The sequence below is a fragment of the Elephas maximus genome, chromosome 17, assembly GCF_024166365.1.
Source record: "Elephas maximus indicus isolate mEleMax1 chromosome 17, mEleMax1 primary haplotype, whole genome shotgun sequence".
NCBI lineage: Eukaryota > Metazoa > Chordata > Mammalia > Proboscidea > Elephantidae > Elephas > Elephas maximus.
Window position 1 is genome coordinate 49,889,439 of NC_064835.1, and position 23,746 is coordinate 49,913,184.

Genomic DNA, 23,746 nt, shown 5'->3' on the forward strand with positions numbered 1-23,746 from the left:
GTCCCTGATCAAACTTCTGGTGAGTAAATGATAATTCCAAGGGTGTATGTTCTCAGAAGAAATACAAGAATGCTCCTTAGAAATGAAGATGGCAAGACTTTGGCTCGCTTACTGTGGACATGTCATCAGGAGGGAACAATTGCTACAAAAGGACAGCAAGCTCAGTAAAGTAGAAGGTCATCAAAAATGAGCAAAACCCTTATTGAGATGGACTGCCACAGAGCCTCAACAATGGGCTCAAATACACCAAAGATCCTGGCGATGGTGCAGGGCCATGCAAGGTTTTGTTCTGTTGTACATAAGGTCTCCATGAGTCAGCCGACTCAAAGGCAACTAACAACAACAAATGTTCGGGTGATGGGGAGACCAAGGATTTGTAATGGCACACATTCGCTCAGTCATTGAAATAGGGGATGCAGACACATTAGAGAAGGATCGATTGAATTTTAGACAAGTTTGAAGAGATGTGAGCTTATTCAAATAGAAATGCTGAAGTGATAGAAGTGGAACATCCTAAGCACACTCATTGTACAATTGTCTACGAAGCCTTGATACCCAATAGCAGTGATGAAAGTAAGCTCTCATACATGTATTAACTTCAGCAGATTGTTAAACCGGTCCACTTCCTGTCCAAGAACAGTGGTCAAGGAGTTAAGGCGTCCTTGAGGATCCTTGGTGAAAAGGCTCTCGGAAGCACCCTCCATTTCCAGTGTTTCTGAAACACACACAGTTGACTTCTCAGATCAGTCATCACTGTTTCTATCTGTATAACTTTGTTATTGTAATGTGCTTATCTTAACATTTTAAAGCCAATTTCTCCCATTGTTCAAGTCGTATGTACAGGGCTTAAATCTGACAAAATCTCTATAATTTAGAACTCTTTGATGATTCAACTCTATTATAGAAACAATGAGAGAAAATCAGGCTTAAATTCAAGCATACCAGGAATCAATCTGTCTGTCTATATCTATCTGTCTGTCTATCTGTTATCTATCTATCTATCTATCCTGTCTATCTACCTATCTACATATCATCTGTCTATCTCAAATGTTAAACTAGTTCATTTTGTTTTTCACCTTAAAGCATGTTCCTCATGGCCATTTTCATCTTCTCTGCCAGTCTAAGCATGGGGTCTGTGATCCTGGGATGGGGAGGGTAGGTCCTTGACCGCTGAGGTAAAATACTAGAGGCTGGCTGTGCTACCTGAGGTGACTGTGGGGGAGAAGGGAGAGGTAGAGAGGGGAAAGGATGAAGTGAGAGGTCAACACAGCCCAGCGGTATCTTAGAATTTGAGTGGGGGTTTTGCCTAAAAGGGTCTCTACAGTGAATGAGGCGGCTTTGCGGGAGGGCATGAAAAAATGGGCCTAGGCCTGGGCCTGGGCTGAGTGGGAGTCAGTCAAGCAGACTTCAGGGCAAGACAAGGGACATCCTGTGACCAGAGGGCACTGTCCTGGGACCCGAGTCTTGCCCTCTGCCATGCGGGTGTGTGAGCCACGGCTCTTCCCCAAATTCCTTCCTTGCATCTAGGAGAGAAAGGACTGGGGTGGGAGACAGAGATGAGAGAGACAGCATTTATCCCAAGCTCCTGAGCCTCACTCAGAGGAACTGACTCATTGCACAGGCCAAGGTTTAAACTGGATGAGAACTTAGCTCTTCTTTCCTCTACAATCCAGCAGGTGAAGAGCCATAAAAAAAAAGGAGATATAAAAAAAAAGAAAAAACTGCATTTTCCTTGCATATCTGAGTGAAGTGGAAAAATTAGGGGCTCCAAAATTCATCCTTATTTTAATAGGGAGCACCCTTTGCGTTTGTTGGCAGGCCACACCCACCCCCCACAAGGCACCTTCTCAAGCGCCACTATGCCGATCCTCTTCCATGTGTTGCTTTAAAAAAATTAGCATAGCATGCGTACAGAAACATCTTGTGAGGGGAAGTCCTGATCAGCAAACAAATGCAGACAGAGCATGTTATCTGCATAAAAACACGATGTATCAAATTTCTTCTTAAGCGCTCACATTTTGGCTGCTGGAGGAAAATCACACAGCAGTGTGGGTAAGCACAATCTCCCTGGGCCCATGGTGCTGCTGCAGTAATGTGTCCCTGGTCTTTTCTTCCTACCCTTCCCCTCAGGGCTATTCCAAACCCTCAATTCACAAACCATTTGCATTCCTGTACCCTCATTCTTAGTAGATGACCTTGCCTTTCAGTTTCATAGTAAAACTATAGGCTTTATGATGCTTGGAGAGAGAAACCTACATGTCAGTAGGACTCTGTGAAACAAGTACATTCTTTCTCTGGTCATCCATCCAAATATCCATCTCTGTTCCATTCAGCCCTCCATCTTATATTCATTGAATTGAAAATTGCTTTCTGAAGTAACCAACTTAGTTTACCTCTACATCAACAAAGCCCTCTACTCAAGTAGCCATTCTTTTGAGGGCCTGCTCCAAGGAGGAGATAATGGGTTCTGAGGTCACACTTCTCCTTTCTCTGGGGACCTTCAGGGTATTGGTGAGACTCAGTTACTGGTCTCTTCTGCCTCGATTTTCTTTTCCCTATAATGACATCTCTTGCAACCATGAATAATACAAAAAAACAAAAACAAAAACAAAACCCATTGTCATCAAATTGATTCTGACTCATGGTGACCCCATGTGTTACAGAGTAGAACTGCTCCATTGGGTTTTCTTGGGTGTAATCTTTATGGAAGAAGATTGCCAGGCCTTTCTTCTGTGGTACCATTGAGTGGGTTTGAACCTCCAACCTTTCAGTTAGTAGCTGAGGACAAACTATTTGCACCACCCAGGGATTGGACCCTGGAATGACAGACTAAGAAAATCTAACTCTACAGCCAATCTAAGAAAAGTGTGAAAGTGAATCTCTTGTCATCATTCAGAAGATTCCTTAACTTAACAGAAAACAAGGTGAAATTAATTTAGCCATTTCTCCTGAATGGAGAAAAAAGAAAATAAAATCAATTCTAGAGCTGGGCTGCCCAATAGAACTCTTCACAATGATGGACACATTCTATACCTGCATTGCCCAATATGGTAGCACTTGCAATGTGGCTCGTGTGACTGAAGAACTGAATTTTTAATTTCTTTTTATTTACATTTAAATTTAAGTAGACAACATGTGGTTAGTGGCTGCCGTCTTGCAAGGTGCTGGTCTAGAGATATCAATAATGAAGTCAAGGGAAGCTCAGGAAAAGGTCTGGTTAAAGTTACATTGGGTTAGAAACCAACTTGCTCCTAATAGTTCTGGCAGTTGAGCTGTCAAGGTGCTGTAGGCTTCTAGTCTACAAATGGAGAGCTCCATGTCAGAATGCAATGAGTAAAGAAAAGTCCCTACATCATAAGCAGGTTTGGACACTTGCTTATCAGTTGGCTCACTTTGAGCTTATTCTTAAAAGTGCCACTGCATACAGATGCTGGGAATTATTTATTACCTAGAACTCTGGCCCGGACAGAAGCAACAAGTTCTTGGACAATTTCATCATTGCTTTTTCCTTCTCCACCTGAAGAGGACCTTGGCTGAACTTCAAGTATGGTGTTGATTAAAGTGTTGGTCTCTTTGTACTGTAAGGGTGATAAGAGACAGAACAGTGAAGACTCAAATTCTTAAATCATTCTGTAGCACATATAGTTTACTTATAGAAATAATGACAGTTCTCAAAAACAAGGGAAAGAAATATATGTTGAAGATAGAGTTTGTAAAAAGTGCTTATTGGAAATGCATAGTATATAGTTGTTGGTGTTATATTTTAATATCTTCAGCTAATCATTTAAAAGGCAAATATAAAAATGAGGAAGAAATCATGAGAACACAGTTTTAGGACATACTTTTATTTAAATAGCATTTTTCCTAATTAGAAAAGTAATATAGCTTATTATAAAAAATTAAAAAAAACAGAAAAGTATAAAGAAAATCTACTCACAATCCTGCTGTCCAGAGATAATTATTTATAACATTTTGGTTTTCTCCTACTTTGGACATTTTCTACATATAGGTGCATCTAGTTTATGAGATTGGGTCCATATAATTTATATAGTATTCCTTCTTTTTCAGTTTCCTTTTTCAATATCGTGAGCATTTTCCCATACCACTGAAAATTTTATACAAACCTTGCTTTTAGTAACTATGTGTCATTCCGTGGTATCAGTGTGCCACAGTTAATATAGTCATTCATCTACTTTTTTGGACATTTTTAGATCTTATAGAACTTGGGAATAGAATCTATATGAATTGCATACTCTACCTTTGAAAGTTTTAAAATGATAGATTACTAGAAGGGATGTTTTTAGACTATGTGTTACCACATGGATGGCTAAAAACATTGTATCAATTTATGCTCCCAACAATGGTGTATCAGGGGACCTTGTTTTTCTGTGTCTTTGCAAGAATTAATATTGTGTCAAAATTTAGGCTGGGTTCTCTAGAGAAGCAAAACCAATAAGGCGTATATATAAAAGATATATAGAGAGAGATTTATCTCAAGGAAATGGTTCATGTGGTTGTAGAGGCTGGCAAGTCCCAAGTCTGGGCTTCGGGTGTCAGGCTAGGGCCTTCTTCTGACTCATGTAGCTGCAGGGGCTGAGGAACCCAAGATTGGCAGGTCAGATGGCAGCCTATTGGCTCACGGGCTACACAGGCCAACAAATCCAAGATTGGCAGGTGAAACGGCAGGCTGCCGGCTCACAGGCTGTGGAGGCTGATGAATTTCAAGACTGGCAGGTAAGATGGTAGGCTGCTGGCTCACAGGTTGTGGAGACTGACAAAGCTCAAGATCTATAGGCAGTATGGCAGGTCACTGGCTCAAGTCCCAAGGGTCAGATGACAACGAGCTGGATGCAGGCTCCAGAGCAAGCGAGTGAGCTTTATCAGCATGTCTACATATATTGGATGCAGGCCACACCCTCAAAGAAACTCCCCTTTCAACTGATTGGCTGCTCACATCAGATCACAAAAGTGGAGGATGACTACACCATTACACAACTACCAAATTACATCATTACATGACTACCAAACTGCATCATTACATAACTGCCAAACCACTGAGAATCATGGCCCAGCCAAGTTGAAACACAACCTTAACTATCACAATAGGTAAAAATGGTTTCATATTGTTTTGCAATTCTTTGAGGATTAGCAGACTTAAACTTTTTAAATATGTTCATTGGCCAAATGTATTATTTCTTTATATTCATGTAATTTGCACATTTTTGATTTTTTGTGTTTTTATTATTGATTTATAAGAGAGATGGTTTTTTTGGGTATGATAGTTGACTTTTTTTTGTTTCAAAAATATTTTGGTTTGCCATTTATAGTTTGATTTTCTTGTGAACTTTCTGATATGATAAAATCCACTGGCCCTTACAAAAGCAATATATTTTCCCATTGCTTTTTATGCTTAGAAATTCTTCCCTATTCCAAGATCAGTTAAATATTCTCCATTTTTCTTCTGTTCAGGAGCAAGGTATCATTCTCATTTCCATTTGTTTGAATCTCATAGAGATTCTCACAGAGATTCTCATAGAGAATCTCATAAGGGTAATTCTCTTGGTGTTCCATGTTTAGATATCCATGTGCAATAGTGCTTCCAGGATGGGTGGTGGGATGTTTCAGGTACAGTATTATCTAAGTCCCTCCAGATCAATCCCACTCCAATCTCTAGTCCTTGACCTTGAAACTCCAGCCCTAACATTTGTCATCCACTTACCTGAGTGAGAGAAGCTCAGAAAATATAACCTGGGACTCTAGATCTTGATTATTGAAATTATAGTTTACATAATAGACACTTTCAAATATTACATCTGACATTTCATTAGGTGTTGAACACATACGTCAGGTTATTTACTTAAAGCTATAGTTGAGCAGTTTGGTTTCCTTGTTCAGTGCCAGTCATTTAACATTATGTCTTCTCCATTTTAGTTCTTGACGTCTTGTTGAATGGAATGAGTTTTGAAACATTTAGTATGCCAGCCTGGTATGGGTAGAGACTTCTAGTGTGCACCCATTCCTAGCTCTCCTCTCCTTTAGGACATAGCAAGGATTACACTTCCACACACCCTTGCAGTTAGGCGGGACACATGATTAGTTCTGGCCAATGAAATGTGAGCAGAAGTAATGGTGGAATTTCTAGCTGAGGCAGTGAAAAGCCTATGCGTAGTTCTCTAGTGTCTCTCTTCCCATACTGCAGTGAACAAAGAAGCAATTTGTTCTAGTTAATGCAGCTACGGTGTAATAAAGCCTCTGCCAGACTGGGTCCCTGAGTGACTCTGTGGAGCAAAGCCCCTCTGCCAACCTGCCAACACAATCATTGTTGTATTAAACCACATGAATTTGAGTAATTTTGTTAATTGTGGCATAACCTAATCCATCCTAATATGGTAGCATTTTTTTTTTTTTTTGCCGGGGGGATGAGGAGTGGGCCAAATGTTTATATGACCTTTTTCTTTATTATTGTAGTTCCAAATTTGTGCCAGGATCTGTCCAGGCATGGCTTCAGATTTTTTTTTCCCAGCACAGCAAAAAGTAATTAAAGACCTTCTTGAAATATTGCTTGTTATTGTTTCGTTGGATCTCCTTGCACTATTCTCCATACCTATTATCATCTGTTATAATTTTCTATCTTTTTTGGACATTTTAATCTCCATTCTGGAATGCTTATTAAATTTGTTCCCTGTATCACATGTGTGATGATCTATATATCAGTTCTGGTCTTCAGGTCCCCAGAGCAGATTTTGATTCTGCTATGATTATTTTTTGGTTCCTTGGAACATTTCGTTCTCTCTCATCTCATGGCATCCTTTGTATTTACATTTCAGCCTGTTCTCACATTCTGGCTCTCTCTTTTGTACAGGCTAGGTTTTCTTATATCCTTTCCTAGATGCCAAAACACATACATTTTTCTGGTTCCTGCAGTAGATGATTTGCAGAAGGTGACTGAGTCTTCTGGATGGTATTTTGTATCCCTTATTTTTTTTTTTTTAATCCTTGAAGAGGAAACCCTGGTGGTGTAGTGGTTAAGTGCTACAGCTGCTAACCAAAAGGTCGGCGGTTAAACCCACCAGGCACTCCTTGGAAACTCTGTGGGGCAGTTCTACTCTGTCCTGTGGGTCGCTATGAGTCGGAATTGACTTGACGGCAATGGGCTTGGTTTTTTGGTTTGGCTCCTTCAATATGTGTGTTTGTTTCCTATTTACTCAAACCCTGTTGGTTTTTTCTTTTCATTTATTCAGCCTTTAAGGAGAAGAGAGATAACAGATCTGAGTTTGCCCATAAACAGTCTATGCAGATGGCCCTTGACTTATGCTCATTATCCTCACTGGAGGCAAGTTTCTTCCTTGTATTCCCAGCTGATGTGCACAGGTCAAAGTCCAAATTTCATTACTAGTTTCTAGTAACATCTATGTAAGTACAACTTGCTGGACTGAGGAAGGAATCATTTATATCTTTTCTATTAAGACTCTTTTGGTTGCAGGAGGTAGAATTATCTATCCTAAACCAGCTAAAGCATAGACAAGGAATCTGTGGACTCATATAACTGGAAAGAAAAGAACACAAGTTGCATGGTTCTTGGGCATGAAGGGATGGATCTAAAACTCTGTTCCCTGTGCATGATTGGCTGTTTCTCTCTAGGCTGCCTTCATTCTCTCCTATGGAGGATGAGCTTCTTTGGTGTAGTTGTGGGAGAAGAGGTGGGTTGGGGGTATCAGGGACAAGGCCTCATAGACAGCTGCAGATACAAAGCATCCTAGCCAGTGATCCCAGAGGAAAACATGAGCCCTCTCTCCTTGCCCCTCTTCCCCTCCCCAGCATCTCTATATAAAAACTCAGGAAAGGACTCTCATTGGCCTAACATGGACCATATGACTACTCCTTGGACCAATTAGCATGACTAAAGGGTGGGGTGCAGCTTTGGCCAGGCCTGAATCATATATTTGCTTACTTATGTGGGGGTGGAAGGTTGCTGGAAATTTTATCAGAAGTTCACGGAATGGGGAAGGAGCAATTGCCCCAAAGGAAAGGGATGAGAGTGGGGCACGTCCTATACCACAAAAATGGGGGAAGGGAGGCCAAGCAGGAAAACCTACCAGCGGGCTGCCGCATGCCTGCTGTTCCATTCTTAGTCATGCTGATCCAAAGGGAAATACAAAAACCACACTCCTAGGTACACACTACCGACAGCTTTACCCGTACAACACTGCTTCATTTCTTATAGAGAAGCCTCCACGGAGACTTCCCCTGCCCTCCGCCGCGCTTCCCCGATCCCCTGGCAGCCTGCGAAGCCACAGGTTGTAACTCTGCTTGGCCTGAACACGCTGCTGCCAACCACAGTTTGAATTTGGTGCCACAATCCTGCGCATGCGTGAACCAAGATTTTGGCGCATGTGCAAGACCTGAAGAGCTGTGTCCTCAGTCTGTCCTTGGACCTGAACATCACTGACATGATTCAACATCCAGACCTCCAAATGTGGACATGGGAGGGCTAAGGGCTAAGGGCGGAGAGTTCTGGGCCAAACCCAACCCCCAGATGACATGGGAGATAAAAAGCTCCCCTACTCCCTCAGACATTGAGCACCTGGCCTTATACGTCTCAGTAGACCCAGCGCGGCTCCTTGTGGGCGCAGACAATAAATTTCCACTTTCTGTTTCCCTCGCAACTGGCGGTGTGGCATCTGTCTTATTTTGATCGGCTAATAGGACAGGACACAGGAACCCTTGTTCGGTTACAATAGGATGTGGTGAGCCTTACCATATCCACATGCCCCTTTCCCTCTTTCCCCCACCCCACCCACCCCGGAGCAGTTACGGGTAAATGTTAGCACTAGGTTTGGCCACGTCTTTTTCCTCCTGAAAGTAGACTGTATCTTAGAAAACCAAACTATATTATTTTAACTTTCTGCCCAATGGCAAATTTAATGGCAGAAGGCACGAAATAAGGTGTCACTGCACTGGCCTCTTGGTGTTCTCTCTGAAGGACTCACTGTTTTTTGTCTGTGTGTGTGCGTGTATGTGGGTTCCTTAATATCTAGGCAGACCTCACCCTCTATCACTTGCAGTGAAAAAATTTAAGTTGAAAAGAAAGATGATTCGCCTTAAGGCTAAACCTAGTCCCCAACCTCTAAAGCTTTCCAGGGTCCCCAGGAAGACACCTCATTTCATGATTTTGGCTCACCTACAGATGATTTGGCAGTTCAAATCTGCCAGGCACTCCTTGGAAACTCTATGGGGCAGTTCTACTCTATCCTATAGGGTTGCTATGAGTTGGAATTGACTCGATGGCACTGGGTTTGGTTTTTGGTTTTGGTTACAGATGATTGACCACGGTGGACAATGTAACTAAGAGCGCTGGCGGTGCCGGATCATGAGGGAGCCTTGACTGCTGTGCTGAGGACCTTGGACTGTCCTTAGGTAATTGTGAGGCATTGGGAGGCCTTACACAGAGGAGAAAAAGAAGCCAGTTTGCCCTTTGGACCCATCGCTGTGGTCTGGCACTGTGACCTTGATGAATCATGCTTCGTAAGAAAATCATTTTAATTTATCTCTTTGGACATTCGTTACTGTACTTTCATAACCTAATCATCTGTGGATCCCAAACCTTTGTGTGATATGATGCGAATGTGCCAGCATGGAGGGAGATGGGCAAAGGAGACAGGGCTGTATTATCATCCAAATCCCCACGCTGTGGTAGACTGTGAGCGGCAGATTATGGACGAGGCAGAAGGCAGGGAGGTGGAGGGGATCCGTAGTAACAGGGAAAATACATGATGAGCTTAGAATTCTGTGAAGGGCCCAAAGGTAACAAGCTGAATACTGAAGTCAAGGTGGAAATCTTTATTTTATTTTTTTATTTAAGGATATTATAAATTACAGAACTAGTGAGGTGGTTCCTGAAGTTTCAAGTTTATATAAACAAGATGAATATGTTTTTTAAGTTGCAAGGCCACATACCTGGAAAGCTAAGTTGGCATTTTCATGCATTCCAAATACTTCTGGGTCATCTATCAAAGGCAGATTTTCAATGTAGTCCCTAAACTCTTGAAGGCTGTCAGCCAAGGGTGCAAAATAGATGCCTGTGATTAAAAAGACAGAAGGTAAACATGTCTCAAACAGACTGGCTTTATACTGCTGGGTTTGGGGCCTCCTTTCTTGGCTCTGATGGTGGTTCCAGCTAGCTGCCTCACAGAGAAAAAACCCAAACCCACTGCTGTCGAGTCAGTTCTGACTCATAGCAACCCTATAGGACAGAGTAGAACTGCCCCATAGAGTTTCCAAGGAGTGCCTGGTGGATTCAAACCACCGCCCTTTTGGTTAGCAGCTGTAGCTCTTAACCACTATGCCACCAGGGTTTCCTCACAGAGAAAAGGGACTGTTTTTCCCAGCCTCTTTGCTTGCACTGCTGTGTTTAGTGTTATCACCTTTTCTTGAGGCCTTGAGCATCTGATCACTCTCCTAAGTTTTTGGGTGTCTCCTCCAGAACATTCCAAGCTTCTGAGAGACTAGGGCTGTGCTGCTGAAAGACAGCACCCGGACTGCCTCCTTAAGGGCTCCAAATTTATGCTGGGTTAGACTGCTTTCTCATTTGTTTGATAAACAACAACAATCCTCCCAGTCCTCCAAACCAAAAGCGATATATGCAAAACACTGAAATCTAGGGTACTCAATTTTCCATAGACATTAGAGGATATACAGTTGAGTCTTATTAGTCTCTTTCAACTCAGTGGTAATCGCAGCCCTGGTGACGCAGCGGTTAAGCATTTGGCTGCTAACCAAAAGGTTGGCAATTCAAATCTACCAGCCACTCTTTGAAAACCTTACGAGGCAGTTCTACCCTGTCCTATAGGGTCGTTACGAGCACGAGTCAGAATCCACTCAATGGTAATGGGTTTGTGCACTAATCAGACTGCCCCCTCAAAAGGGGTCGACAGTTAGGAACCATTAATTTACTTGCTGAGCTATCACCAACTCAAGGACCTGTTTCTTACTCAACTCACTGTAATGGAAGCTCTCTTTAATTGCATTCCAAGTATATTAGAAAACATATTTAAACTAAACAAAACCAACTTTAAAAGAGAAATTCAAAGTTGTTACTGCACAACATGTATCCCTGTACTTTTACTACCAAACCAGTTTTGAAGGTTGTCAAGCATGGCAGTGGGGTGGCGGTGGGAGCTGGTGGTGACGACTGGAGATAGAGAGCTGCTAGGTGGAAAACTGAGAGATGCTGTCAATGGTTTCTTGGCAAAGGTCTTTTTTGTAATATTGAAAAGTCATTTACCTGATTCCGAATATTTATAATCGGCTTCTAATGTCTCAGGTGAAAAAAATTTTTTCAAGACAGTACGAAGGCATCGTTGATCCCAGGTGTCTGTAACTCTACCACCGTATGTAATTTCACCTGAAAAAGAGTTTGCATTTTAAAATAGTTTATTGTTCGTTTTTTATTGATAAGCATACCCAAATTTTAATAAAACATACCAAATAAAACATATTTATTTGGTGCTGAATATGGAGATACCACATCAGAATTTCCTTCCACTGCCCTTCAAAAATAGAATACAAGGCAATTTTTTAAAAGGCAGAAAGGCAATATGGTATATGTACTTTATTTTGGGTTTTCCAAATAATATAAAATAAAGCCACAGAATTCTGTGTATTCCTTCCTTCTTCCTATTCTTTTGCTTCTAAATCTTGATTTTGGGTCTTATCCTGTCATTGACTGGAGTATTCTAGAACACACACACTTTCCACGAAATAGTGCTTCTTTCTGGGGCCAATAAGAAAAATATTTGCAGAAAAGCATTCAAACTCCAAGTTGCTGTTGTTAGGGGCCATGGAGTCAGTTCCAACTCATAGGGACCATATATGTACAACAGAACCAAACACTGCCCAATCCTGTGCCATCCTCACAATTGTTATTATGCTTGAGGCCATTGTTGTAGCGACTGTGTCAATCCATCTCACTGAGGGTCTTCCTCTTTTCTCTGACCCTCTACTTTACCAAGCGTGATGTCCTTCTCCAGGGATTGGTTCCTTCTGATAACATGTCCAAAATACATGAGATAAAGTCTCACCATCTGTCATAGATTGAATTGTGTTCCCCCAAAATATGCATATCAATTTGGCTGGGCTATGATTCCCAGTATTGTGTGATTGTCTACCGTTTTGTGATTGAAATAACTCTCCTATGTGTTGTAAACCCTAAAGCCGAGGGAGAAGAGTTGCTGTCCTTGTGGGCCTGGAAGGTGGAGCTGAAGCCCGGGGCCAAGAGGCCTCCACTCAGAATCCAGAGAAGTGTGGCCAATACCAAGGGTCTGGAGAGCAGGGCTATTGTGTGAGTGGTCTCAGAGAACAGAGGATTATTTTCAAGCCTTGAGGGCTAATGTAATGTGTTCTGCTAACTTGCTTGGTGCCTGTTACCATACGCCTTCTTTCCCTCCAATTTCTTCCATTTGTAATGGAAATGTCTAACTTGTGCCTGTTCTACCATTGTACCTTTGGAAGTAGATAACTTGTATTCTAGATTTCACAGATGAAGAGAAATTTTTGGATTTTGAACTTGGAGTTAAGATTTTGCTGTGATATGATGGGGTGACTATGTTTAACATGTGACAAGGACATGAATTTTGGAAGGCCAAATGGTGGGATGTCATGGATTGAATTGTGTCTCCCAAAAACATGTGTATCAATTTGGCTGGGCCATGATTCCCAGTATTCTCTGATTGTCCACCATTTTGTGATTGACATAATTTTCCTATGTGTTGTAAATCCTAATCTCTGCCTGTGGTTAATGAGGCAAGCTTAGATTACGTTAAAGAGGATTAGGGTGGGATGTAACACCCTTGCTCAGGTCACATCCCTGATCCAATGTAAAAGGAGTTTCCCTGGGGTGTGGCCTGCACCACCTTTTATCTTACAAGCAATAAAAGGAAAGGGAAGAGAGCAGAGAGGGGGGACCTCATAAGACCAAGAAAGCAGTGCCAGGAGGAGAGTACGTCCTTTGGACCTGGAGTTCCTGTATGGAGAAGCTCCTAGTCCAGGGGAAGATTGATGACAAAGACCTTCCTCAAGAGCTGACAAAGAAAGCCTTCCCCTGGAGCTGACACCATGAGTTTGGACTTTTAGCCTGCTTGACTGTGAGAGAGTAAACTTCTGTTTGTTGAAGCCATCCACTTGTGGTATTTCTGTTATAGCGGCACTAGACAACCAAGACACCATCCTGACTTCCAAGGAGCATTCTGGCTATGCTTCTTCCAAGACAGATTTGTTCATTCTTCTGGCAGTCCACAGTATATTTGATATTCTTTGCCAACACCATAATTCAAAGACACCAATTCTTCTTTGGTCTTCTTTATTCATCGTCCAACTTGCACATGGGTATGAGGCAATTGAAAATACCATGGCTTGGGTCAGGTGCACATTAGTCCTCCAAGTGACGTCTTTGCTTTCTGACACTTTAAAGAGGACTTTTGCAGTAGATTTACCCAACGCAATAAGTCATTTGATTTCTTGACTGCTGCTTCCATGGGCATTGATTGTGGATTCAAACTCCGTAGACACCTTATAAATTACGCCAAGCTAGGGAGGAGAGAGAGAGCCAAGGTGAAAGAAACGATGTGCCTCACAGAAATTATGTTATGGGGAATTAAGACTCACTGGTATCTAGCTCTTTCCACAGAGTGGCTATGTTCAGCATGCTCCACTGCCATCTCAAAATTACAAGTAGGAAAGAACCACACTGGAATGATATCTATTACTGATATAATTCTTTGGCAAAATTCCAGATCCATTGCTACAATTGATTATTCACCACTGTAGTATACCTGGAAGAATCTCATCCTTGGTACTGACATTGTCAACTTCTGAATCCCCATTCTCATTTCTATCTCTTCTATTAGGTGAGGAGGAAAAAAAAATTTTTTTTCATTCTCTTTCAAACTGAGATTGTTGGTTGAGTTATTTCAGTATTTCGGTCTTGGAATCTCAATAATTTATTTCTTCCGAGATAAGAGTGTATTTACTCTGTGTCTCCTGTAGGAACACCTATCTTTCGTCTTGTGTTGGAGCACCCTTTGTTAGTCTTGTTGGATTAGCCTCTCACTCAGGGAGAAAGGAGGGGGAGTAGGTACCAGGGCTGATGATCAAGTAGCTGAATCTCTGTATTAGCAATTCTAAGAGGGAAGGAGGAGAAGCTGCTGTAACTTCCTGGGAATATTCTTCAGCCATTCCCTGGTAAGTCTAGGAACACAAAGTTGGGTTAAATTTCTGCAGCGGATCCATCAAGGCCAGCTTGAAGCTTTTCTTGGATCCTTGGGGCTGGATGAGAATGTAAAGCTCAAGGTTCTCCAGCTACATGATGGCATTAAGAAAGGAGGATGGCCAGGAAAATTTAGACTCCAACACTTAGTGGTGAGAGAAAAGAGTTTCCTTATATTATTCTAAAAAAAATTTTAATCGAAAATCTCTATATTTTGAGAAGTAGCACAAAGATGTTTTTCTTATGAATTAAAAGATTTTGTGCTTGTCCATCCAAATTTAGTTTTATCCTTTTGCTTGGCTCAAACCTAGTAAATAAAGAGCTCTACCATTTTGACTCAGGGTAGATGAATCACAGTTCAGGAAGGAGTCCTGTGGGCACGCTCTTCCCAGAAGAGGGGCGTTGGGGCTATCCACCATACATGCCCACCACCTGGCCTGGCCCCAGCACCAAATTCCTTCGGTCTTCACTGCAGAGGCTGAGTGGTGGCTTCCTTCTTCTCTTCTTTTCCTATTCCCATGGCCTGGCTTGGGATGGGCCAATGCAAACTGGACAGGCCTGAGATTGGGCTCTGTCCTTACCTATTTTGAGATCAGATACGTCTCCAACAGCACTCCTGAATTTATGCATTGCTGGAGCCCACACCGTGAAATTTTTAAGACCCTTCCCCACAACTCAAAGTACCTTCCTATGTATATAAAGCCCCCCAAATATTTCCCTGTTTGTTCTCTACTGTCTAGTTTCCCCACGGCTGTTACTAGAGCCCCTTGTTCAATCCATCATCTTGCTTTTATTGTAGCTTTGTAAATTGTTGTACCTTTCCCAGCCTAAAAGACTTTAACTGCTAACCATTGCTTACAAGGTAGAGCCAAAATTCATTAACATGACACATAGGCCTTTGAGAGTGTGGCCCTAGCTCACCTTTTTAAGTTTTGTTGAAGATAATTTTTTTCTCTATTCGCACTTTCCCTTTGTACACACCTCTGTTCCAGCCCTACTGAAATACTAACTATTTCTACAGTCAAGCCACACCTCACACACTGCTGGGCTTTTCACATCACTGTCCTCTCTGCCCAGTGTGCTCTCCTGCCTCTTCTCTCCTGGTGAGCCCAACTTCCCCACTGTTCAGCACCCAACTCAATCAGTTCAACTTCCTTGGTGAAGCTTTCCCAGATTCCTCCCGATAGTATTAGTTGATCCTTCTAAATCCCCACAGCATTGTGTATACACTTCTATTTTGGTGATTATCATAACATTATGATTTACTCATTCTTCCTCACTCCCTAACCCATGTGCTTTTGGTAGACAGGGAATATGTCATCTGTGTATTTCCAGCATCTATCATTGTGATAATATCTTCTGAATGAATTCATAAATGGCTGCCTAAAATTCCACCATTAGCAAGTATCACCACCTGGATAAAGCATTGCCTTTTTGCTCCTATCCTTTTTTAAATAACAGCTTCTTGTTATGTGCTGTTGAGTCAGTTCCGACTCATAGCGACCCTATGCACAGCAGAATCAAACACTGCCTGGTCCTGGGCCATCCTTACAATCATTGTTATGCTTGAGCTCATTGTTGCAGCCACTGTGTCAATCCACCTCGTTGAGGGTCTTCCTCTTTTCCCCTGACCCTGTACTTTGTCAAGCATGATGTCCTTCTCCAGGGACTGATCCCTCCTGACGTGTCCAAAGTGTGTAAGACACAGTCTCGCCATCCTTGCCTCTAAGGAGCGTTCTGGCTGCACTTCTTCTGAGACAGATTTGTTCATTCTTTTGGCAATCCATGGTATATTCAATATTCTTCACCAACACCACAATTCAAAGGCATCAATTCTTCAGTCTTCCTTATTCATTGTCCAGGTTTCACATGCATATGATGTGATTGAAAATACCGTGGCTTGTGTCAGGCGTGCCTTAGTCTTCAAGGTGACATCTTTGCTCTTCAACACTTTAAAGAGGTCCTTTGCAGCAGATTTACCCAATGCAATGTGTCGTTTGATTTCTTGGCTGCTGCTTCCATGGCTGTTGATTGTGGATCCAAGGAAAATGAAATCCTTGACAACTTCAGTCTTTTCTGTTTATCATGATGTTGCTCATTGGTCTAGTTGTCAGGATTTTTGTTATGTTGACGTGCAATCCATACTGAAGGCTGTGGTCTTTGACCTTCATTAGTAAGTGCTTCAAGTCCTCTTCACTTTCTGCAAGCAAGGTTGTGTCGTTTGCATAACGCAGGTTGTTAATGAGTCTTCCTCCAATCTTGATGCCCCGTTCTTCTTCATATAGTCCAGCTTCTCGGATTATTTGCTCAGCATACAGATTGAATAGGTATGGTGAAAGACTACAACCCTGATGCACACCTTTACTGACTTTAAACCAATCAGTATCCCCTAGTTCTGTCCGAACAACTGCCTCTTGATCTATGTAAAGGTTCCTCATGAGCACAATTAGGTGTTCTAGAATTCCCATTCTTCGCAACGTTATCCATAATTTGTTCTGATCCACACAGTCAAATGCCTTTGCATAGTCAATAAAACACAGGTAAACATCCTTCTGGTATTCTCTGCTTGACCAAGGTATAATTTTACAAGTCATAAAATTTACATACAGTTTATGTGTTCAATTCAATAATTTTTAAAATAAATTTACGAAGTTGTGGAACCATCACCACAATCTAATTTTAAAACATTTCTATCACCTCGAAGAGAAATTTCTCAGCCATTTATGATCCCTCCCCATTTTCAGTCCCCTGTATTCAACCACTAATGTACTTCCTGTCTCTATAGGGTTGGCTTTCCTGGAATTTTCATATAAATTCATACAACATGTGGTCTTTTGTGTATGGCTTCTTTTATTTAGCACAATATTTTCAAGGTTCATCCATGTTGCGGCAGTAATTTATTCCTTTTTATGGCTAAATAATATGTTTTATCCATTCATCAGTTGATGGACATGGAGGTTGTTTCCACTTTTTGGCTATTGTGAATAATGCTGTTATAAACATTTGTGTAGAGATATTTTTTAATTTTTCCTGGGTATATACCTAGGAGCGTAATTACTGAATTGTAAGGTAACTTTATTTTTACACTTCCCAAAGCAATGGTGCCATTTTACGTTCCTACCAGCAATATAGGAGGGTTCCAATTTCTCCACATCCTGTTAACATTTGTTATTATCCTTTTTTTTTTTTTTTTTAAATAGCCTTCCTAGTGGGTATGAGGTGGTACTCATTATGGCTTCAATTTTCATTTCCCTAATGACTAACTGAGCACATTTATATGTGTTTATTGGCCATTTGTATGTCTTCTTTGGTATATTCAATATTTTTTCAAATCTTTTGTTCATTTTTTAAGTGGATTACTTTTCTTCTTATTATTGAGTTGTAAAAGTTCTTTATATCTTAGGATACAAATCCCTTGTCAGATATATAATTTGCAGATACGTTCATTCTGTAGCTTGCCTTTTCACTTTCTTGATGTGTTTGTTGAAATGCAAAAGTTTTAAATTTTGATGACATCCAATTTATCATTTTTTACTTTTATTGCTTGTGCTTTTGGTGTCTTATCTAAGAAATGATTACCTACCCAAGGAAACAAAGATTTACCTCTATGCTTTCTTCTAAGAGTTTTATAGTTTTAGCTGTTACATTTAGGTCTATCACCCATTTGAATTAATTTTTGTGTATGGTGTGAGAGAAGCATTTATATTTATCCTTTTGCATGTGAATATCCAATTGTCCTGGCACCTTTTGTTGAAAAGACTACACTTTCCGCATTGAATTGTCCTGGGACCGTTGTCAAAAATTAATATGGCATAAATGCAAAGGTTTATTTCTGGACTCCTAATTCTGTTCCATTGATCTATAGGTCTACTGTTATGCCAGTAACACACTGTCTTGATTATTGTAGCTTTGTAGTAAGTTTTGAAATTGAGAAATGTAAGTTTTCCAATTTTATTCTTTTTTTAGATATTGTTTTTGCTATTTGGAGTCCTCTGCAGTTCCATGTGGCTGTTAAGATTAGCTTGTCAATTTTTGCAAAAATGCCTGATGAGATTTTGAAAAAGATTGCGTCGAATCTATAGATCAGTCTGGGGGAGTACTGCCATCCTAACAATATTGACTCTTCCAGTCCATGAGCATGGCTATCTCTCCATTTATTTAGATCATCTTTAATTTCATTCAGCAATGTTTTACAGTTTCAGTGTACACATCCGTACTTCTTCTGTTAAATTTATTCCCAAGTACTTTATTCTTTTTGATGCTATTATGAGTGAATTAAAAGAAATATCATTTTTGGATTGCAGTTGATAGTTGAACATTGCTTTTATATCCTGTGACCTTGCTGACTTTGTTTATTACTTCTAGTTGCTTTAAAGCCAATTTTGTAGGATTCTCTGCAGACAAGATCATGTCATCTGCAAATAACAACAGGGTTACTTCTTCCACTCCAATCTGGATGCTTTTATTGGTTTTTCTTGTCTAATTTCCCTGGCTAGAAGCTCTTCTGCAGTGTTGGATACAAGTAGTGAGAACAGATACATCCTCTCTTGCTCCTTTCTATTCTTTTAAAAACACAATTACTTCCACAGCAGTAAAGATTGAGGTCCCCTGAAAGGTCAGATGTTCTAGGAATGAAGGAAGGGAGGGAAAAAAAAGGAACAGGAAAATTCAGGGTGAGTAGAGTAGAGGGTGCCAGAGAAAAATTCTGCCTACATTACCATTTCACTAATCAATCTTGGCCCTATTAGCATAGCTGAAAGCAGAAGTATAAAATATCCCCTTCTGACTGGCCTCCTAGATTCCAGCCCTCCTCTCGTGATCCATCCTGGGGACTGGTCCTTATCCATCATCACTGTCATTTCCCACCCTCTGCTCAAACATGTCCCAAGGTTTCATCTGCCTTTCAAGGCTCTAGATTACCTGATACCCCTCCGTAGTTCCCCTTTCCCCTTACTTGCAGAGGAAAACCGCCCATTCCCAGACACCAGTTCTCTCCTCTGCCCTTTTCAGACCTCTCTCCTTCCCCCGTTCTCAGGGCAATTCTTCCCTCCCTCGTTACTTGGGACCACATGGTCAAACTGGATTTAGTTCTGGCAACAAGATCCCCACATGGCTATAATTAATATTTGCCATGACTGTAATTCCTGAAAGATTTTTTCCTTTTTCACAAATATACCAAATTCAACAGGTCTCTACTAGTCAACAGATTTTTACATTCTTTTGAATTTAAGACCACTGACTCTGGAGGCTAGACTCCTCGGATTCAAACCTTGGCTCCACCACTTATAAACTGTGTGCTTCACTTTCCTCATGTGTAAAAGGAGGGTAATACTAGTCCTCGCCTTATGGAGTTGTTAATGAGGATTAAATACACTGATTCATGGGAAATGCTTAAAACAGTGGCTGGCATGATTTGCTGTTATTGTTGTTTGGGAAAACATCTGCCCCATTTCCATGTGTAAATATTTTTATGATGTTCTTATTGGGTTTTCTTCTCAGGGTCTTATCTCCACAAGGGGAATATCAGAAGTCATCATCACCACCACCAAACACTGGGGAGGACACCGTCTTCCTAAGGGCTTGGACCTGGTGGGCAGAAACCAACAACCTTGTGGGCACAGCTGGATGCCCTGGTCCTGTGGAATACTGACCAGTGATGTAAATCAGGGCATCCCAGGGGATCTTTCCTTCCTGACAGTAAAGGTTGAGGTTCAGCAAAGCACATTCCCTGTCACTGTCGTTAAACTCATAGCAGATATTCCAACCCAGAGGGCCAAACTTTTTTCTCTCCTGGAACAGAAAATGAAACCAGTTTTAAATAAAATTTGATGAAATCAATTTTGTGTAAATTATTGAAAATTTAGAGGTTCCTTTTGCAGTAGGGCACCCTCATACTGCAAAATCTGTAAAAATCTTCCAGTTCAACTTTAATTAGGTTTTTACCAAAGATTGAAACAGAGGAGGCATTTCTTCCTCCAATACTGCTCCCCCCCTTATATTCCCAACAGAAAATTTGTAATTACTGGAAATTTGATAGACCTGCCAAAAGAACATTTGTTCATCAGGGTAAAATAAAGTAACACATTTTCCCATCAAAATATGAAAAAAAAAAAAAAACCAACCTCTGAGTTTTCTGACATAAAAATACTGACACTGTTATCATAGAGAGCGCTAACCTTTCAGTCATGCCATGCTATGCTGATTCCATACTAACTTCTCCATAGTAATAGCTTTTAAAAAAAACTGATACACAGATCCATAATCCTTGTCTCATAATGTCCCATATTGAAATATTTCCCCTCTTATTATCCCTTTATCCCACCGTAATTTCTTAATTATGAACTGATAAATCAGGAGACTGGTCCCATGTTCCCTCCTCTTCATCTCAAAATTTCCCCAAATCTTAAACCAACTCCTCATCTCAGCTGCTTTTGTTAGTGGGACAAAGGCCTCATACCCAGAGCCCCTGATCCCATCCCCTTGGGCTTCCTCTAGGACCTTGTTCACTTATATCTTGCATCCTTAATTTTTTTTTCTTCTTCTTTCTGTTTCTTTTCCGTTATGTGGCATAAATTTGAAAACCAGGCAGCCAGTCTAATCCAGACATCATCTAGAGGTATGTAGTCAGAGAGTCAGAATTCAGGTAGAAAGCCACAGGATGGATACCAGAGCAGAGCAGTGAGGTTTGAACACAGGGAAGCAGAAAGTGGTGCCAAACTGAAGGTCATCTTTCAGGAGACTTGACGCTCCAGGAGACTTGATGCTCCAGTCATAGGTGGGGAGGAAGCTGTTAAGGGTGCTGAGCCCCCTTGAACAGGAACAGGTAGGAGAGAAATTATTGCAGGAAAAATAAGGAAGACTCGATGACTGACAAGATATATGTTTGTGAAGAAGGAAGAATGAAAATAATCTTGAAGTTTTGACTGAAGGTGACTGAGAGAATGAGACTACCATTTGCAGAAAGAGTCTGCAGGAGAAGCAGATTTTGGGAGTGATGCAGAACTGAGGACATCAATTTTGCGCTTGTTGAATTTGACCTACTGCATTCATCCAGGTGATGGTGTTCTGTAGACAGAGATCACAACAGAGATGGAAGCTGAACCTGGGAAATACTGAGGCAAGGGGGTACAGAGATTGGTGCTGAGTTAAAGCAATTTGGATTCAGACACAGAACTGGGCCCTCAGAGTCTCCCAATGCCATTTGTGACCTTTCATTTAGCTTTTTCTTTTTTAACAGAATACACCTTTCTTGTTGCTGTGAAAAAGCCGAATTGAATATACCTGAATAATTGCGTGAAAGAAACAGATGCCGAATATTATTTGTCTCCATTTTCTTCCAAGTATATTTTCTTCAAAAAATGAAGGTGTCATTTCCGTAAATGCTCGCCTGATATTTGCACGTAAGCCTTTTGGAGGCTCATTAGTTACCTGGAGTTAGACGGAACATACATGGGAGAGAGTTTACAGATTTGAACTATTTCTAATTAACACACATGTACTGAGGTCATTAAGCAGAATGCCCCCAGCATAGTCCAGCCTGCTGTGTATTTGGCTGAGCCATGGTCCTGGGAGAACAGGGCCTGGCCTGGCCCTCAGACCTACAGTGAGCGAACCAGCTGCATAAGGACCTTAAATACTTCTATTTGGTGCCCATTTCTCTCAACATGGGCCAGAAAACATGCTCAGACCTTTTCCATTGGATTTTTCAGTCATCCCAACATATGGCATTGTCTTACTCTTTCACTTGATGATGTGGGGCAGGGAGGGAAGAGGCACTCCTTTGCTCCCGGGTGAACATTCATATGCAGAGGCATCCTACGTACTGGAACTTTCTGCACTGAAATCCAGCAACCATATCACCTGTGCTTTCCTACCTCTCAAGTGCTGAAGCAGTCCCCTAACTATGGGAGGGGTTCCATTCTCATCACTTGGCACCCTGGACATTTTCTTGTAGAGAGCAAGAGGGGGAGGAGTTGAATGACCAACAGGACTAAGGCATCCTGGGATGGGCAGTGGGTTGGGGAACTGTTTCCCAGCTTGCTATATAAGGTGAAAGGATGTTGGCTTCCACCTCCCCACCCTGGCTGCACAGACCTCAACGTGGCCCTGTGTGGGGCCTGAGCCCACTGGACCTACTAGGTGAACGCTCCGAGGTCAATCATCTGACGTTGTTCAAACAAGGCATACGTTACCTTGACAGAATTTTGAAGAACTGTGACAGGAAATGTGTTACTAGGCATGGAACTTAAAAAAAGCCGAAAAGTGTCCTTGATAACAATATCTGTTTAAAACAAAGACAGAACAACAAAACAAAAAACTGTTGAACTCTTAGTAACATTTTTCTATAAGAAATAATTGTTATAGGGTAGGAAAAATGATGTAAACTCTGTTTTAGGACCTGGCTTAGCTAGTTTAAGTATGTGGGGATGGGGAGGTCTTTCTGGAAACTTCACATCGGAGGGCTTGGCAGTCTAGAAGCTGGCACACTTGAGTAAAGAAATTGGGAGCATGTTAATTTTCAATACGTGGTCAAGATGTTAAGAGATTTCCCTTTGAAATGGGAAAACTCAAAAAAAAAAAAAAAAGGCGATAGTTACTGCCGGTGCATTTGTACTTTTTTATTTTCCCATTAAATTTAAGGCAGATGGCATGAAAGTGATCAGAAAAGCTTTCTCCCTTCTGCATAGAAGCTGCAAAGGGAATGAAGTAGCAGGGATACAGTGAGATACGTTTACTTTCTGAGCTGTGGGCAGAGAACCTAAAAAAGGACAAACTCTACTCTAGGTTCAAAAGGCCAAAATGCAGTCGGAAAACTCATTGTTCCCATCACCGGAAGACACAGCACTGTCAGAGAATGACTTTCTTAGCATTGGCGTTTTGTGTGTGTGTGTGACATCAATTACATTCAGCATATTGTGCAACCATCACCACTATTCAATTCCAATTTTTTTCATCACCCTTAACAGAAACTCTGTACCCCTTAATAATGTCCCCCTTTCCCCTCCCACCGGCCCCTGGTAACCACTAATGAACTTTGGTCTCTATGCCCTTGGTCTCTATGCCTACTCTAGATATTTCATAAGGAGCCCTGGTGGTGCAAGGGTTAAGCACTTGGCTGCTAACCGAAAGGTCAGCGGTTTGAAACTACCAGCCAGCCACTCTGCAGGAGAAAAAGACATGGCCATTTGCTTCTATAAAGATTAAAACAGCCTAGGAAATCTTATGGAGCAGTTCTGCTCTGTCCTATAGGGTTGCTATGAATCAGAATCGATTCAGTGACACACAACAACAGATAAATAAGTGGGATCGTGCAGTATTTTGTTCTCTTGTGTCTGCTTTATCTCACTTAGCATAATGTTTCCTAGGTCCATATTGTAGCAGGTATCAGGACTTCATTCTCTTTATGGTAGACTAATACTCCATTGTATGTATGTACAATATTTTGTTTATCCATTCATCTGTTGATGGACATTATGATTGTTT

At 41.3% G+C, this 23,746-nt stretch overlaps 1 protein-coding gene across 3 annotated transcripts in view; it reads right to left on the bottom strand.

The window, feature by feature from the left end:
- The window catches only part of DNAH6 (dynein axonemal heavy chain 6), a 315,642-nt gene that overhangs the window by 14,328 nt on the left and 277,568 nt on the right, over positions 1-23,746 (bottom strand). For all 3 annotated transcript variants that reach the window (XM_049856189.1, XM_049856188.1, XM_049856190.1), the window contains 7 exons: positions 22,456-22,544; positions 21,545-21,691; positions 19,915-20,053; positions 11,285-11,404; positions 9,958-10,079; positions 3,449-3,578; positions 588-715 (listed from right to left, as the gene is read on the bottom strand). In XM_049856189.1, the coding sequence (XP_049712146.1) occupies positions 588-715; positions 3,449-3,578; positions 9,958-10,079; positions 11,285-11,404; positions 19,915-20,053; positions 21,545-21,691; positions 22,456-22,544 (875 nt within the window). The remainder of the gene's footprint in view (positions 1-587; positions 716-3,448; positions 3,579-9,957; positions 10,080-11,284; positions 11,405-19,914; positions 20,054-21,544; positions 21,692-22,455; positions 22,545-23,746) is intronic.